The 17979-nt window shown below is 41.5% G+C and overlaps 1 protein-coding gene across 5 annotated transcripts in view; it reads left to right on the top strand.

The window, feature by feature from the left end:
• SLC16A12 (solute carrier family 16 member 12) overlaps positions 1 to 17628 on the top strand; it is a 147822-nt gene extending 130194 nt beyond the window's left edge. For all 5 annotated transcript variants that reach the window (XM_089314794.1, XM_089314792.1, XM_089314791.1 and 2 more), the window contains 5 exons: positions 2136 to 2239; positions 4103 to 4246; positions 7608 to 8172; positions 11110 to 11369; positions 14869 to 17628. In XM_089314794.1, the coding sequence (XP_089170920.1) occupies positions 2136 to 2239; positions 4103 to 4246; positions 7608 to 8172; positions 11110 to 11369; positions 14869 to 15131 (1336 nt within the window). In that variant the 3' untranslated portion in view covers positions 15132 to 17628. The remainder of the gene's footprint in view (positions 1 to 2135; positions 2240 to 4102; positions 4247 to 7607; positions 8173 to 11109; positions 11370 to 14868) is intronic.
• The last annotated feature ends 351 nt before the right edge of the window (positions 17629 to 17979 follow it).

The following is a 17979-nucleotide window of genomic DNA, read 5'->3' on the forward strand; positions in this document are numbered from 1 at the left end:
ATGGGATGTTGGCAAAGTAAGTAGCAGCTTAACCCACTCTGCCATAATTCTAGCCCTGCTAATTTTTTTCTTTCTTCAGTGATCTCTCTCAATTTCTCATGGTGTTTTAATTTGAAATTTCATGTCATTGTAAGAAAAGAAAGATGGGAATGTGAAATTACTAGTATGGATGTATTGTCCATCTTTACATTAAGCAGTGCACTGCTAGTTTTAACAGCAAATATGAGCACTGAACTCATTTGCAGAGTCACTGAAGTTAATAAAGGCATAACTCTTATTTTGTAGCCCTCACATACACATGTGTTTCATGCTTACCAGAATAGTACAAACTCTACACAAGACAAAATCAACTTTTTGTACTTGACTTCTTGATACATGTTCATTTTATCAACTTCTTCTTATCTTTAGTTTACTGAGAAGTAAAGGAAGATTGAACAGGAAAGGAAGTATGGGTAACCCCTATCTTTCGCTTCCTTCTGTGCTGTTGTCTGCAGCTGAGTGGTTGACTGATACAGTAAGAAAGATGTGATAGAAACCCTTGCTTGAGTGTGCTTCTCAGGACACTGTCGGTCTCTTTCTACATCCCAAGCAGGTTTTGGTTCAAGAGGAAAGCTTGGCCTTTCTAAGGGTTTTTAGAATTTCTTTCTCCCTACTGGTCATATGTGTAACACATTTGCCTTGCACTCCTTTGGAATCTTACTGAACTCTCTCCAATCACGGATCCACTGGAATTCTGTATTCCTGAAAGATGTCTGTAATGCTTCGTGCCAATGGAACAGCAAAGACCAGTAGAGACACAGATGGCATTGTTACCCCTGCACACATATGGCTTCCATGGTGCCAGTGGGTTTCACTTACAGAACACAGATTCAAAGATAAAATGATGAGGACTTTTAAGTCAGTGACAACAGAGCATTAAGTCAAGTTTCAAGCCTCCGAGTGCCAGGTTTTGTGAGACAGTGTAGGTTGCACTCCAGGGAGCCGGCTGTGCCTAACAGGATTGTTTTGGTAGCACTAGATTCTCTCTCTTCTTCTTCAGGCTCTCCACCCATCTTCATACCCAGAAGCCACTGGGACGGGGGAGTTTGTGTGGAAATGACAGATTACAGTGGGCTGCTGAAGCATGATGACATGGAATTTAGCCTTCTCCAAAGAGATGTATGACCTCTTATCTTAATCCCAGGCCACAAGGCCTGATTTCTTCCTCTGCTTTCACGGAGCTCTAAAAGCTTCCAGTCCTGAATTAGGGCACCCTGCTAACCTATCTGTGTGAGGCTCTTTCCAACGTGTATAGTGATACAAACTTTTTGCTTCTGATTCACTTATGTCTCTTTTTTCTCTGAGTAATTAACTGTGTTTCAACATAAATCTCTCTCTCCTCTTGGTACATGCACACAAACACATTTCTCATTATACAGGAAATCATGCTCTAAATGTCAAATAGATTAAAATGCAGAGTAAAGACAGAAATGATCATTTACAAGCCTACCATTTATTTAAGATTTGGTACATTTTAGTGTACGTGCTTTCAGGCTTTTTCTATCTACATGAACTACGTTTTTACAAAAATAAGGCTTACTAAATGAAATGTTTTGTAACTTACTTTTTTGCTTACCCTTATATTATGCATTTATTAATAAACATGTTTGTTAGATATGCCATCATTTATTTAGCCAATTTTTTATTGATGAACAGTTAGGTTGTGATATTTGACTATAATAATTAGTTCTCAAGAATATATATCTATAAATAAATATTATTATCATCTGATTCTTACCTTTGTATAAATCTTAGCAGTGAAATTTCTAGATGATGTATTATTCTTTGTCATCAAATTTTAACTTGTATTGCAATCTCTTAGAAGTTGTATATGTAAATAAAACATTCGAGTGAATTAAGAATCCATGTTATTGACTTTATACCTTTTCCATGAAGCCTTCTCCAGAGCAGTGATCTTCACATCTGTTTGGCTTTAATGACACCTCTGGTGGTTGACACCTGTTCTCCAGGAGGGCCCAGATGATTGGCTTTGACTTTCTGATATTTGTGGTCTAACAAGTAAAACCTTTGGAGACTGGAACAGCTGATCCATATTCATTCATTTTCATATGAAATAACTGCATTGTATTTTTCAGATGTATCTCAGTTTTTTTTGTGGAGTTCCAGACGTACTTTGCTCAGGACTATGCACAAACAGCATGGATTCATTCCATTGTAGATTGCGTGACCATGCTCTGTGGTGGGTATCAGTTTCTAAGAAAGACAATTATCGTTTCCTCTTGAACTATACATGAAAATGACCTTCCACTGCCATTGATTACCAGTTTCTGAAGTAGAAGTGTTATGTTAGAATTAAGATTTCTCTTTGCAGTTGATTGTCTTCATAGTCTTGACTGATATTACATGGAAGAGGTAGTTAATACACTCGTGGGGACACATACCCTTTGTCCTCCTTACTGAAATAGATTGGTGAGTTTGTAGAACTCACCTTGACTTTGGAAGAAGTTTGTCTTACAGTGTATGCTTGGCTTCTATCTGCCAAATGCTATGGCCTCCTTCTTCAGTCATGAAAACAGTTATTTAATAGCACCTTGAACCTCTTCTATATGATCTCCATTAAATGAGTGCCAACAATATTGCACCACAATCTTTATTTGCATTCTTTTCTCAGAGGACTCAAATTTTAGTTCATAGATTGCATCTTTTCATGCATGAATCGTTATACTTTCAAAAGTATTGGGCTGGTGCCACGGCTCAATAGGCTAACCCTCCGCCTGTGGCACCGGCACACCTGGTTCTAGTCCTGGTCGGGATGCCGGATTCTGTCCCGGTTGCCCCTCTTCCAGTCCAGCTCTCTGCTGTGGCCCGGGAGTGCAGTGGAGCATGGCCCAAGTCCTTGGGCCCTGCACCTGCATGGGAGACCATGAGGAAGTACCCGGCTCCTGGCTTTGGATCAGTGCAGTGTGGCGGCCGCAGCGGCCATTGGAGGGTGAACCAACGGTAAAGGAGGACCTTTCTCTCTATCTCTCTCACTGTCCACTCTGCCTGTCAAAAAAAAAAGTATTGGAGAAAGATAAGATTGTTTAATCATGAGTTGAATATATTTGCCAGGGCTATTTCATTCAAAAAGCTTTAATTCACTGCACAGAGTATGTAGGATGTTCTGGAAATTATAGAAGCTAATATTTTATCTATCCAAATATAGAGAGCATAGCAAACTTTGAGAATTCTCTCTTTATACATTTCAGGCCAAAGTTATTAAGTTCGCTTCTTAGAGAGTTTGTAAGATTGGGTCTTCCACTGGGTAACACTCTGGTCACACTTTCTTCTCTACTAGTTAACTGTCATTATTATTGCTAATTGTGTATTTGCAATTCTATACCCAAATCCTTATGCAAGTGACATATAGCTTATTTTTTGAAGGGAAAGAATTTATTGGGGGAAACCCAATAGACTGGAGGGAAGGGGCGAAGTAGGAAAAAGAGAGAAGGAGAGAGTAAGAGAGAGAGTGAGATAGAAAGAGAGACAGAGAGATCAGGAGATGGAGAGAAATAGAGCCAAGTGTTCAGGAACAGGTCCTTTTAAAACTTTGCCGGGGGGTGGGGTAGGAGCAGCGAATCCCATTAGGATGAGGGTAGGGATGACACTGGTGGTTGGGCCATGTGGCCACCTGGCTTCCAGCAATGGCAGCGGAAGCTAGAGCCTAGGATGGTGTTGGGGTGTAGATCGCACCATAGATAAGACTGCACCATTTTACTAACATTCCTCCCTTTGTGACATACAGTTTAAATAAAGAAATGGTTCACTGTTTAGAAAATGCTCTATATCTAGGACTGAAATAGAATGAAGACAAGGTATGAACACTGAAAGGAAAGTCGGGAGATTTGACCTCTATTCCAGCTCGGCTACTTATTCTCTGTGTGATCACAGACACAGAGTCACTTCCCCTTCCTGGGCAGTAGTTTCCAAAACTGTAGAATTAGCAGGATGGGCTTGATATTTTAAAGATTGATTGTTCTCTGCTCTGCCAATGTAAAATCATAGACTTTTCACAGTATCTGCAAGAATGTTCTGTTGACTGTATTTTTAACTGTTTTTGAAGCACCACTTGGGAGTGTTGTCAGTAACCACTTATCCTGCCAAATGGGAATCATGCTGGGTGGCTTGCTTGCATCTACTGGTTTCATCCTGGCCTCATTTGCCACTAGTCTGAAGCATCTCTACCTCACTCTGGGAGTCCTTACAGGTAAGGGCACTTTGTGCCACTTGGCTCACCCTACTCCATTCAGGGGTTGTCTCACCCTAGTCTTTTCTGGGTTTCCAAGCTAATCAAGACAAGTGATTTATCAGACATTGTTGGAATATCATGTAGCTGACCTAGCTTTTGTCTACCTAACTAGCTGTTACACAGAACTGGAATTGGGATTTTGCCACCCTAATGAAAAGGCATCAGCACCTTAATTCAGCCCCATGTTAAAAGTAATGGCTGGGTTTCCCTTTGGCATTGGTGTATGACTGAGGTTCTATACCCAGAAGAAACAAGGTATTCCCCAGGGCAGCCTACATGTTCAGCATCAGTCATTCTCTCAGCATCTTTGCCAAGACATTAAAGTACAATCATAGCCAAGCTGAGTTGGCCCTGCTTTATATTGAACATCATTGTCCAATAAATGGGAGTTTTCTTTTTTTTTAAAGACTTATTTATTTATTTGAAAGTCAGAGTTACACACAGAGAGAGAAGTAGAGGCAGAGAGAGAAAGAGAGAGGTCTTCCATCCATTGGTTCACTCCCTAATTGGCTGCAATGGCCAGAGCTGCGCTGATCTGAAACCAGGAGCCCGGAGCTTCTTCTGGGTCTCCCACGCAGGTGCAGGGGCCCAAGTGCTTGGGCCATCTTCTATGGCTTTCCCAGTCCATAGCAGAGAGCTGGGTAGGAAGTAGAGCAGCCAAGACTCAAACCAGCACCCATATGGGATACTGACACTACAGGTGGCAGTTTGACCCGCTGTGCCACAGCACTAGCCCCTAAATAGGAGTTTTCAATTTTAAAAAGAAAGCTCCTGTTGTGCAAATTCTTATATTACAGATTCTTTCTCCTTACTATGGAGGTATCACTTTCAAGAGTAATAATGACTCCCAGAGAGAGAGAAGCAGTATGTATGCATTCCATATATCACTCATAAGGGGAATGCATGTGATCAAGACAGGATTGTGTGGTGGGAGTAGCAGTTTGCCCATCACTCAGAGGACAGTAGAGGGTACTCTCTGGGTACTGTGAAATGGGGGCAGCACTCATTGGGCCAATGGAGGGTGTCACCTCGTTAATAGTCTGTAAGTTGGGCTCTGGCAGTTAATGAAAGTAAACACCCTTAGTAGCCCAAAGGGCTACGGTAACCAGCAATCCAAGTTTACCACAAGCTGTCCTGGCTTTAGCATGGAGATTTCCACCTCTGGAAACCCTTTGTGCAGGGCACTCAGGATGACTGGCCACCCTGCACTAAAGATGGAACCAGGAACTGCAAGAGATTCTCCTTTTCCTTCTCTGACATAGATGTCATGAAACCCGGGCTGAAAACCTTCCAGATTTTCTGGACTTAAAAAAAGACTACAAGTTAAAAGTCTTTTAAAGGGCTTCTGGACTGTCAATATTTTTCTACTGATCTGAAGGGAGATTTTCAGTTGCCACATTCACATGTACATCTGGTGTGGCAGTTCCCCACTATGTGAAATTGCTCTGGAGCTTTCATGATGTCATGCATGTTATCTGAATCCAAAATCTAGAATGGTACAGATTATCCGTGTTGTATCTTCACAGTCAAGAGTTGAGGCAATTATCTAGATATTTAAGTGTAAAACAGGGAGAAGGAATAAATTTCTTTTTAAAAAGATTTATTTATTTATTTGAAAGGCAGAGTAACAGAGACAGAGGCGGAGAGAGAGGTCTTCCATCAGTTGGTTCACTCCCCAAATGACCACAATGGCCAGAGCTGGGCCAGTCTGAAGACAGCAGCCAGGAGCTTCTTCCGGGTCTCCCATGTGGTTGTGGGGGCCCAAGGACTTGGGCCATCTTTACTTCTTTCCCAGGCCATAGCAGAAAGTTCAATTGGAGGTGGAGCGGCTAGGACTCAAACCAGCGCCCATGTGGGATGTCAGCACTGCAGAAGAAAGCATCACCTGCTACACCATGGCACCAGCCCTGGAATAAATTCCTTTATTCATCATTATCTAGGTTTTCTAGTTAATTCCATTTGTGTAATGATTTTTAAATTCTTCATTTAGCTATTTTTAAAGTCATATTTCCTTAAAAGTGTTCTTTCCAGGAGCATAACAATTAAAGCTACCGCATGCAATGCTAGCAAACTTTATGGGCACCAGTTTGATCCCTAGCTGCTCCATTTACAAGCCACCTCCCTGCTAATGTGCCTGGGAAAGCAGTAGAAAATGGACCAAGTGCTAGGACCCCTGCCACAAAAGTGGGAGTCCTGTGTGGAGTTCCTGGCTCCTAGCTTCAGCCTGGACCAGCCCTGGCCCAACCTTGGCCATTGTGGTCATTTGGAGAATGAACCAGTGTCTCTCCCTCTATGAAACTTTGCCTTTCAAATAAATAAATAACTCTTTATTTAAAAAAAGTGTTCTTTCCAGGTGGGTGTTGTGGCATGGTGGCCTAATCCACTGCTTGAGATGCCTGTATCCCATATCACATTGCCTGGATTTACATCTTGCCTCCACTTCCTATCCAGTTTCCTGCTAGTGTGCACCCTGGGAAGCAGCAGGTGATGGCTCAAGTACTTGAGTTACTGGCTCCCACATGGGAGGTCCAGGCTCCTAGCTTCAGCCTGGACCAGCTCCAGCTATTATAGGCATTTGGGAATAAACAGAATATAGAAGATCGATTCTCCCTCCCTCCCTCCCTCCCTCCCTCCCTCCCTCTCTTTCTCTCCCTCCCCCCCTCCCTCCCTACTTCTCTCCCTCTGTGTGTGTGCATGTGTGTATGTGTGATGCTCTGCTTTTCAAATAAATAAAAATAAACACTTTTAAATAGTGTTATTTCCAAGAGGAAAGTAATATAAATTCAATGTTTTCGAAATTGTAGATGAGGACAGGCTAATTTTCAGCTCAGTGTAGAAAACAGCTTTAAAAGGGTCTAACTGGTGACCAGTATTGTGGCGTAGAGGGTAAAGCCACTGCCTTTTATGCCAGCATCACATATGGGTGCTGGTTTGAGTCCTGGCTACTCCACTTACAATTCAGCTCCCTGCTAATGCACCTGGTAGAGAAGCAGAGGATGGCCCAAGAACTAGGGCCTGTGAACCCATGTGGGAGACCTGGAAGAATCACCTGACTCCTGGTTTCAGCCTGGCCCAGCCTTGGCTACTGGGGACTGAACCAGAAGGATGGAAAATTTCTGTTTCTCCCTCTCCCCACCTCTCTCTCTCTCTCTCTCTCTCTCTGACTCTGCCTTTCAAATAAATAAAATGAATCTTTGAAAAAAATAGAAAGGTCTAACTGAAGGTCAGTCTCCCTCGTGCAGATAACTTTATTCTGAGATACTTCCTGTTGTCGGCTGTTGTGGAATACCAGCCCTCATAGAGTTCTCTTTATCCACAGGTCTTGGATTTGCACTGTGTTACTCTCCAGCCATTGCCATGGTTGGCAAATATTTCAACAGACGGAAAGCCCTTGCTTATGGGATCGCCATGTCAGGGAGTGGCATTGGCACCTTCATCCTGGCTCCTGTGGTTCAACTCCTTATCGAACAATTTTCCTGGCGAGGAGCATTACTCATCCTTGGGGGTTTTGTGTTGAATCTCTGTGTTTGTGGTGCCTTGATGCGGCCAATTACTCTTAAAGAAGACCATACAACTCCAGAGCAGAACCAGAGACGAGACTTTGAGCAACCATCTCCCTATTCACCTTTGACCAAGAAATGGCTGCAGACCTGCCCTTGTCGCTGTCTGCAGGAGGAATACAGCTTTTTACTGATGTCAGACTTTATTGTTTTAGCCGTCTCTGTTCTGTTTATGGCTTATGGCTGCAGCCCTCTCTTTGTGTACTTGGTGCCTTATGCTTTGAGTGTCGGAGTGAGTCACCAACAAGCGGCTTTTCTTATGTCCATCCTTGGGGTGATTGACATTATTGGCAATATCACTTTCGGATGGCTAACTGACAGAAGGTAAAGTCCATGAAACCATGTTTAGTTCCCAACCAGGGGTCGTTAAACCTTGAGTTTCCCCACATTCCCACACCCTGTGGAATACCTAGGTCTTCAATATCTGTTAACAAGTCTTCAATATCTGAAGACACTTTCCTTGCTGGTTCTTGTAGGCCAAACTCTTCTGGTGAATTTTTTTCTATAAAAGGACAGATGGTAAACTTTTTTTTTTTTGGCTTTGTGGGCCATATGATCTTTGCCACTACTACCCAATTCTACTGTTATTGTAGCACAATAGCAGCCATGGGCAATATGTAATTCAGAGTGGCTGTGTTCAGATAAGACTTTATGCATACACATGGAAATGTGAATTTCTCTTACAACTCTTATATCTCACAAAATGTTTCTCTTTTGATTTTAATAACCATTTTAAAATGGAAAAGCCATGTTCAGTTCACAGATAGTACAAAAATAGGTGATGGGCTGGATTTAGTCATGATTTGCTGACTCTTGTTCCGGATGGTTTAGGATGGTGGGTCTGTCTGTACTGCAGAAGCCTTGAATCGCTGTAAGTTCCAATGATAAATTTGGTTCCATCCCAAGTCAGTCCCCAAGCAAGACGACTTCTGATTGGGTTGTAGGTGGTTGGTTTCTTCAGAACCACCCCAGAGACTGGCTATGGAAAGAGGAGCAGAGTCTCCTCCATGCAGGAGGATTGGGTGCAATAATACTACATTATCTGTAGCCACATATTTATGGTGGACATTACAAATAGCAAATACTTTATTTTAATTGTATGTTTAGAACTCAGAGTGATAGGAAATCTACCAATAGTTTCTTCAGCAAATGCTCATCTGTTTGGACTGAAGAATGCAAGTTGTTCATATTCTCCATGGAGAGCTATCATCAGGTGGCTTCTCAAAATTTATGCCTTTGGTAGTTAACCATGACCCAACTGCCATTACCCAGTGTTACAAATATAATATTTGGGATTAATTCCACATTTTTAGTAATAAAAGAAGGGCAAAAAGAACTCAGAGTACCTATCTTTATAATGCAATAACTCAGTGAGAAGCAGCCTGGTGTAGATCCAATGGAGGAATATTTAGCTGGACCTAAGTTCTTGGGCCAGCTCTGTGTCTCATTAGCCTTGTGATATAGGAAAAACTATGTAACCCCCAGCTCTTCAAAAATCTTCAACTGTAAATCAAGCCAATGCAATATTTCCCTGTCAACCTCATACTATCATGTGAAGCTCAAATGAGACAATGGGTAGAAAAACATTTGTATGGCATCAACTGCTAGAACTGACGCTATACAGTTTTGGTATCATAGATGGAGTCAGAGTTACAAATGGAAAACATAATCATAATGGAAGTAACATTGGGAAAGTTTTTTTTTTTTTTTTTTTTTGACAGGCAGAGTGGACAGTGAGAGAGAGAGACAGAGAGAAAGGTCTTCCTTTGCCGTTGGTTCACCCTCCAATGGCCGCCGCGGCCGGCGCGCTGCGGCCGGCGCACCGCGCTGATCCGATGGCAGGAGCCAGGAGCCAGGTGCTTTTCCTGGTCTCCCGTGGGGTGCAGGGCCCAAGCACCTGGGCCATCCTCCACTGCACTCCCTGGCCACAGCAGAGGGTTGGCCTGGAAGAGGGGCAACCGGGACAGAATCCGGCGCCCCAACCGGGACTAGAACCCGGTGTGCCGGCGCCGCTAGGCGGAGGATTAGCCTAGTGAGCCGCGGCGCCGGCCTAGTTTTTTTTTTAAGATTCTTTTTTTTTTTGACAGGCAGAGTTAGACAGTGAGAGAGAGAGAGAGACAGAGAGAAAGGTCTTCCTTCCGTTGGTTCACCCCTCAAATGGCTGCTATGGCTGGTGCGCTGCACCGATCTGAAGCCAGGAGCCAGGTGCTTCCTCCTGGTCTCCCATGCAGGTGCAGGGCCCAAGCACCTGGGCCATCCTCCACTGCCTTCCAGGCCACAGCAGAGAGCTGGACTGGAAGAGGAGCAACAGGGACAGATTCCGGCGCCCCAACTGGGACTAGAACCCGGGGTGCCAGCACCGCAGGCAAAGGATTAGCTAAGTAAGCCATGGCGCTGGCCTAAGATTCATTTTTTTTAAAGTCAGTGTTACACAGAGAGAGGAAGAGAGAGAGAGAGCAAGAGCGAGCGAGCATGAGAGCGAGTGGGCTTCCATCTGCTGGTTTACTGCCCATGCCCAGATGGCTACAATAGCTGGGGCTGGGCTAGTCTGAAGCCAAGAGCTTCTTTCAAGGTCTCTCATGTAGGTAGCAGGGGCCCACATACTTGGACTATCTTCTGCTTTTCCCAGGCCATTAGCCAGGAATTGGATTGGCAGTGGAACAGCCAGGACACTAACCAGCACCCATATGGCATGCTAGCATTGCAGGTTTCAGCTTTACCTGCTATGCCACAATGCCAGCCCCTCTAGGAAAGTCTTGAAATAAGACTTTGTCATAGCACAAGATTGTCATCATCTCTGGCAAATCATTTTAATCATTTAAAACCTCCCCTTGGGTAACATCTATGATGTGCAGATACAGATAACATTTCTGAAAGCATCTAATATGGTATACTGCTATAAAGTAGTATTTTCCTCTGTGACACAAGTAACATCATTTTGCACCTAAAGAATTTGAGATTACAGTTAGGTAGTTAGTGGGCAACAGAACTGGTTTCATTATTCTGCATTTATAATCTTTGAGAATATTCTTTCTATTACCCATGGGGTAGATAAATTATTGCATTGGCACATACCAAAAGAAAGATAGGAGTGCAACACAAATGATGCACGATGGGGAAGCCATCTCTATAAAAGAAATTGCAAGGCTTCCTGCTGCATGGCCATGGCCATGGTTCTAGAGGTTTTTTTGTTTGATTGATTGTTTGTTTTTTGGTGGTACTTGTGTATCCTGCACTCATTCTTGCTCTTCAAACCCACAGGTGTCTGAAGAATTACCGGTATGTTTGCTACCTCCTTGCTGTGGGACTAGATGGGCTCAGCTATCTCTGCCTCCCGATGCTTCAAAGCTTCCCTCTGCTCGTGCCTTTTTCTTGTACCTTTGGCTACTTTGATGGTGCCTATGTGACCTTGATCCCAGTAGTGACTGCAGAAGTGGTGGGGACCACCACTTTGTCATCAGCACTTGGCGTGGTGTACTTCCTTCATGCAGTGCCATACTTGGTGAGCCCACCCATCGCAGGTAAGTTTCCTTCCAGACCTCTTCTCTTTGTTATACTGATGTAAAAATAGTGAATCCTCACGTAGATGATGCGATAGATTGGCAAGAGTTGGGAAAGAGTGAAAAAGAAAAGGGAGACAAGAGCCACCAAAAACACCGTGCTCTCACCTACATTCCTTTTTCCCCCCAAGCTTTATTTCTTTGTTCTTATTTTATTTGAAGAGGAGGTATAGAAAGCAGGAGAATCTGTTGGTTCACTCCCCCAAATAATTCCACAACATTGTGGCTGGGCCAGACCAAAGTCAGGAGCCTGGAACTCAATTCGGTCACCCATGGCCGTAGCGGAATCCCAACTATCTGAGCTGTCTCCTGATGCTACCCAGGGTGCACCCTAGCAGGCAGCTAGGCTTAGGAGCAGAACCAGGACTCAGATATGAAGTGTGGCCGTACCAAGTGGCATCTTAACCTCTGTGCCAAATACCTATCCCCTGGACCTATGTTCTTCAAAAACTGAATATTATTATAGTTTGTGTGAAAATGGGGTAATATAGAGAAGAGTGTATTTTGGAAAGTGTTATCTAGCTATTTAGGGGCAAGGTAGTTAGGATTTTATACAAATAGTCCAGGATCAAATGGAAAAAAACTCTTGAACTAGGGCTGCTGTAGTAGAAACGGATGAGTTCTGGAACAAAGGAGGAAGTTTGGGGGGAACAATTAATTAGCATATGGGGTTGAAGGAGAGAAGGATATCAAAGATGACTTAGAAAATAAAGTTGTGGTTGAAAGAATGAGGAAGTTGGAAGAAGTGACTCTGCCTGAAAAAATAATAACTGGAATGCTTCGATGTATTGAGATATCTGAAATGTGCAAATGAAGATGCTCAATAGAGTTATCTAAGGATAAAATCTGAGCTTTAAAGGGAGACTAGATTTGGAAGTTAGATCTGAGAATCATCAGAATGAGTATCTATAATGTTTTGTATACTGCGAAAGCTAAAGCATTATTAAATAAATAATTTGATAAATATTTATTGCATTAAACAGGTAATTCAACAAATATTTACCGCTTGTAAGCAGTACTGCCTTCAGTGCCAGGGACAGAGCAAACAGATTCATTCCTGGGGCAGGTGGCAGGTGGTATAGACAGTTTCTCCAGTACCAATGTCCTGGACCCTTGTATCAGAATCCCCTAATGCCCTTACTACAGTGCAGATTCTGTGACCCTCTCACCTGTGATCTGAAACTGTGGGGATGGGTTTCAGAAATCTACATCTCAGCAGCTTTCTTGTTGCATGCATGCACACTAAAGTGTAACATTAGCTAATTAGAAAGACACTAGATTATTACTAATTTCTAAATTAAAATCTAGGGAATGAATACTGTTTCTGAAGACAGGCAAAAGAGAAATGAACCCAATATTTACCTAGAAAAAAAGAAGAGAATTTTTTTTTAAGAAGGCGGGATTTTTGCTACTAGCTACTACTGTTAATGACAATTTAGGGTTATTTCTAATTGCCAGAAATTTCCACAGCAGCAAAGCAGGGGAAGCTGTGGCTGCCTAACTGCTGCAGATAAAAAACTTCCATTCACTTTAAGCTCTGTGATACATGATTATATGTTCAGTGCTGCGGTTTTGAAAACTGCCCCCAATTGCTTCCACATCTTCCCTCTGTAATCAATTTTGGTGTTCACCAATTTAAGAACAGTATAATCTTGTGAAAAGTCACAGCCTAGAAAGAAAATCAGGATTCCTGGATCCTTTTCTCAATTCGCGGAACTTCATTTGGCACATCAGACATTATACTCATTCCTAAAAATTCAAGGATTAGGATTTTAATTCTTACTGTAATACATTTCTCATTTACCTTTAAAATGAGTACTCAACTCAGTCTTTTCTGCTTGTTGCTACAGAAATGCACCACAAATCACATGATAACAGAAGGTATTGGAGCATAGGAAACTGTGGGGCACAGAACAATTTCTACATGCCATTTTTGATTAGTGGATTTGAAGTGGGTCAGAGGAGAAGCCATATATGGCCGGCGCCGTGGCTCAATAGGCTAATCCTGCGGCTCTGGCACACTGGGTTCTAGTCCCGGTCGGTTGGGGCGCTGGATTCTGTCCCAGTTGCCCCTCTTCCAGTCCAGCTCCCGGGAGTGCAGTGGAGGATGGCCCAAGTGCTTGGGCCCTGCACCCATGGGAGACCAGGAGAAGCACCTGGCTCCTGGCTTCAGATCAGCGTGGTGCGCCGGCTGCAGCGGCCATTGGAGGGTGAACCAATGGCAAAGGAAGACCTTTCTCACTGTCTCTCACTGTCCACTCTGCCTGTCCAAAAAAAAAAAAAAAAAAAAAAAAAAAGAAGCAGCCGTATATATCTCTGGTGGTTTATTTGGCATAATAGTAAAGTTTGGATGAATTTTTTGAAGACTTATTTATTTATTTGAAAGGCAGAGTTACAGACAGAGAGAGGGAGAGAGAGAGAGCAGTCTTCCATCTGCTGTTTTACTCCCCAAATGGCCACAATGGCCGGAACTGGGCCCGACAGAAGTCAGGAGCCAGGAGCTTCTTCCAGGTCTACCCACATGGGTGTAGGGGTGCAGCACTTGGACCATCTTCTGCTGCTTTCCCAGACCATAGCAGAGAGCTGGATGTGGAAGTGGAGTAGCCAGGACTCAAACAGGCGCCCATATGAGATGCCAGCGCTGCAGACAGAGGATTAACCTACTGCTCCACAGTGCTGGTCATGATGAATTTTTCGAAAACATTTGTAATGACAAAATAATTGTTTGCCAAGGTATAATTTTACTCCAACAAGTCTGTGATCATTGTCGTCAATATGTAATACAGCAGATGCTATGATTTTCCTCAAAATTTAGAGTTAGGATAGACACTGAGATTAATTTTTTGCAACAAGGGATAAAGGGAGAAAAACAAAACCCTGTGTGGTTACAGAAGTGTGCATTTGCATATTCTGAGATGGCCCAAAGTTCTGATTTTCAAAGTGGATGGAGTACAGTGGCTGGATTCAATTGAAAATTTGGATACTGCTATAAAACATGTTATACTATTCAGGATAACTTACGGGTTCTGGGAATATTAGCATTTTATATAATTATATAATTGTTAATTTGCCTAACATTCTAGATAAATTATCTCAATTTTATTAATTGGAATGATATTAAAATTATAAGGACTGCAGTAAAATTTTGAAATTTTTTCTCTTCCATAGGATTTCATGGGATTAAAAATGACTGTATTTATTGTGTGATTACTAAGTATGTGTCATTATTCCATGCACTTTACATAACAACCAATTCATTTTAAGTTTCCCTTTAAAAATAGAATGTGTTTTTCAGTTGCTTCACAGGATATTTAAGAAATTTGTTTTTTGCCCCAAAATTATGATGGTGGGGTTAGCAATCCACTGTTGCTATCCTTACAGATTATTAGATTTGAGAATGGGGAAGTACAGTGATTGAATTTCCAACTCAGCAATGTGATTTTGTTTTTGCTTGTTCCAGGCTGGCTGGTAGATACGACTGGCAGCTACACTGCAGCGTTTCTTCTATGTGGATTTTCAATGATATTTAGTTCTGTATTGCTTGGCTTTGCTAGACTCGTAAAGAGAATGAAAGAAACCCCACTGCGGTTCCTTGCCAAAGAATCTGATCCCAAGCTGCAGCTATGGACCAATGGAACGGTGGCTTATTCTGTAGCAAGAGAATTAGATCAGAGAGATGGAGAATCTGTGGCTACAACAGTGCCTGGTTACAGCCCCATATGACCAATGGCCTTGAGCCTGGGAATCTTCAGGGTTGAGAGAGTTGGGGCCATCAGATGATTCATGTTTCTGAAGCATTTTATTTTGGCAGAAGTATTTCCTTCCAAGGAAATTATTATTGTTGTTTTGTTGAAATATTTATAAGGGAAGATATCAAAAATACTAAGCTAGACTAGCCTGGGGTTTCCTTATATGGCATTTGTACTCCAATTCAATGTGGATGGAGATGAGGACAGTGACATAATTAGCTGTAATTTGAGGTAATTTCAAGGCATAACCAAAGCAGATAACACTGGGTTGCAGCCTTGTCATTCCAAAGCCTCCACATCTCCCTCTTCCCTCCTCAGTGAGATGGCAAATGGAAACACTGACCTGTAGGTTCACTTACCTTGTGCTACTTGGAAAAGCGGGGTCAGTTTGAGTGTGGTATGGAGAGTGAAGATGCACACTTTTTCATGGTGGAGGTCCTCATTCGGGTTTTTAATAGAGAGTTAAAGAATACTTGATATTCTTCCAAAGGCAATGCAATGATTAATATAAAGAGACTGGCTTCTCCTCAGTCTTACTTAGTCTTCAGCCAGTCCTCATCCCTGTCAATGGGTAGATATCTCTTTGAGAACCCAAAGACTCATGGAATGGATCTGAAAGCCTGGCTGGTAAGATCTTCTATTTGAACTTGTTCTCTAGAAAGGGAAAGCGCTTTTCCTAAGACTGTACCCAGGGACTCACCTCCATTACTATCACATGTATTGCTGACTCCAAATTTAGTAGAACACCCACACCACGTTGCAAGGGCAACCCATCAGTCTTGCTTGAAATGTTAACAACATAAAAACTCCCCCACCCCCACTTGTTTTTCCTTCAAGAAAAAAAAAAGTTCTTATTTAAACTACAGACACATTCCTATTAGGAACAGAAAAATGTTGACAACATTCCAACTGGGCAGGAATTGAATTCCTGAATCAGCAGGTCTCTGAGAGAGTTTTCTTTGCAGTTTAGATAATTAGGGTCATCATTATCCAAAAGAGGATTTGAAAGATTTTACCTGAAAAACATTATCCTGATGATTTTCCAATGATTTTCCTTTGCCCCCGTGTTAATTCTTGTTCCAATGTCTGTCAACCTTCATTCCTTAGAGTTAATAATTAGAACTTAACTCATTGGATTATAATAGTTTATTCCTTACCATATACTTCACTTTTGTATGGGTTGGGATAGTCTTCAGATTGAAGAGAGAGGGCATGGAGAGAGAAAGGAAAGGCCAAGTTCCCTCACTTGTCTTTAATTGTTTGAAATATACAGAATTGTAAACTTTACTCCTAAATCATGTCATACCCATAAATAGGTAAAATTATGCAATTAAAAGAATTTTAATTATTCAAGAATTTAAAATCCAAACTTCAAGAAAATATTTTGACCTTGAAAGCCTTTTAATCCACTGTCTCCCATGAGACCTCACAAGTGCCCTGTCAGGTGTACTGGAAGAAAAAAAATCAATGAGGAAGGTCCTAGGTAGACTGAGCTTGCTTAGCAAGAGTCCTTGCCTAGCATTGGATTATTTCACAAAATCACACGTTTAAAACATTGTTTTTGGAATAAAATCCAAATGATGGGAGAAAAGGGTAATGTTTCATAGTTGTTTTCCAAAGAGAAATTTGAATATTTTCTGTTATCTCCTTAGTCTGAGAATTTCATTTTGAATCCATTTATTTTGTCATTTGTAATTCTTTTAAAAATTTGGAAAATATATGTAAGATGTCAATGTTAAAATGAAGGTACACTTGTTGAAACAGCACTTTACCCAAATGTTATTTCTTAAATCTTCATGCTCAAGAATTTTTTGAAATATGAATAGCTATAAAAATTTGAGGATACTTCAAAGAGTTCATGGAAAATTCACATTATCTTTTATTCCCATTCTTGCACAGCTTTTTGAAGTCCCTTTATATTCCTACACATTTTTTAATAGGAATAATCACAATGCGATTTTGTTTATGAGGTTCTGCAGTATAACTTCTCTAAAGTATTATAACTGAAAAATTAACATAGTGATCAGAAATTTTAAGTATTTGTATAAAAATGTTTGGAATAGTTCGTACACATGCACTGATTTGCATTTTACTTTCTCTCTTGGAGCAGCATTTTTAGAAAATCAGTAAGGAAAATGTTGATCTTCAAGTCTACCATTTTTGGCATCTACATAAAATTGTACTGTTTCATGTGCCTATTCTGTTTGTTTCAAATGAGGAATTAATGATAATGATATATTTTGTAAAATTAAAACAGAAGTATAGCAGGATGTTTCTACATCTTAAATATTTCTTTATACCACTACAAACTCTACTTTGGAATTGATGGAGTGGAACAGCAGAAGAAATTATCTTTTATAAATACATTGTACCATTGGGGCCTTTGTTCAGATTGTAATTTCACAAATAGATCGGCTATTTATGCTAATACTTTCTTATTTAAAAAGCAAAATAAAGTGAGTTTATGGTCATGTGTTTGGAGAAACATTTTTTCCTTGCAAAAGGAGTTTGAATTGGATGGTGTCTGGAACATGCTAAGATGTAGTTAAGTTGCATTTTAAAATATGGTAAGTAATCGAAACCCTTCACAGAATACTCTCAATACTGTGCTAGGCAATTTCTATGCATTGTTTCATTTACTCCTCATAATAATCTATGTTATCACCAATCTGTAGATGTAGAAGCCGAGGCACTAGGACCCATAGCCTAGTAGGTGCTGCACTCTAGTGCGTGAAATGAAATTGAATAGAACTAGACACCAGTCTAAAGCTGAAGCCTGTGTCCTTCCCTTTTTGCCTACTCTGGTCTTCTTGTATGGGTTT

The sequence above is a fragment of the Oryctolagus cuniculus genome, chromosome 15 (genome assembly GCF_051225735.1).
Source record: "Oryctolagus cuniculus isolate XC-2025 breed Fujian yellow rabbit chromosome 15, ASM5122573v1, whole genome shotgun sequence".
NCBI lineage: Eukaryota > Metazoa > Chordata > Mammalia > Lagomorpha > Leporidae > Oryctolagus > Oryctolagus cuniculus.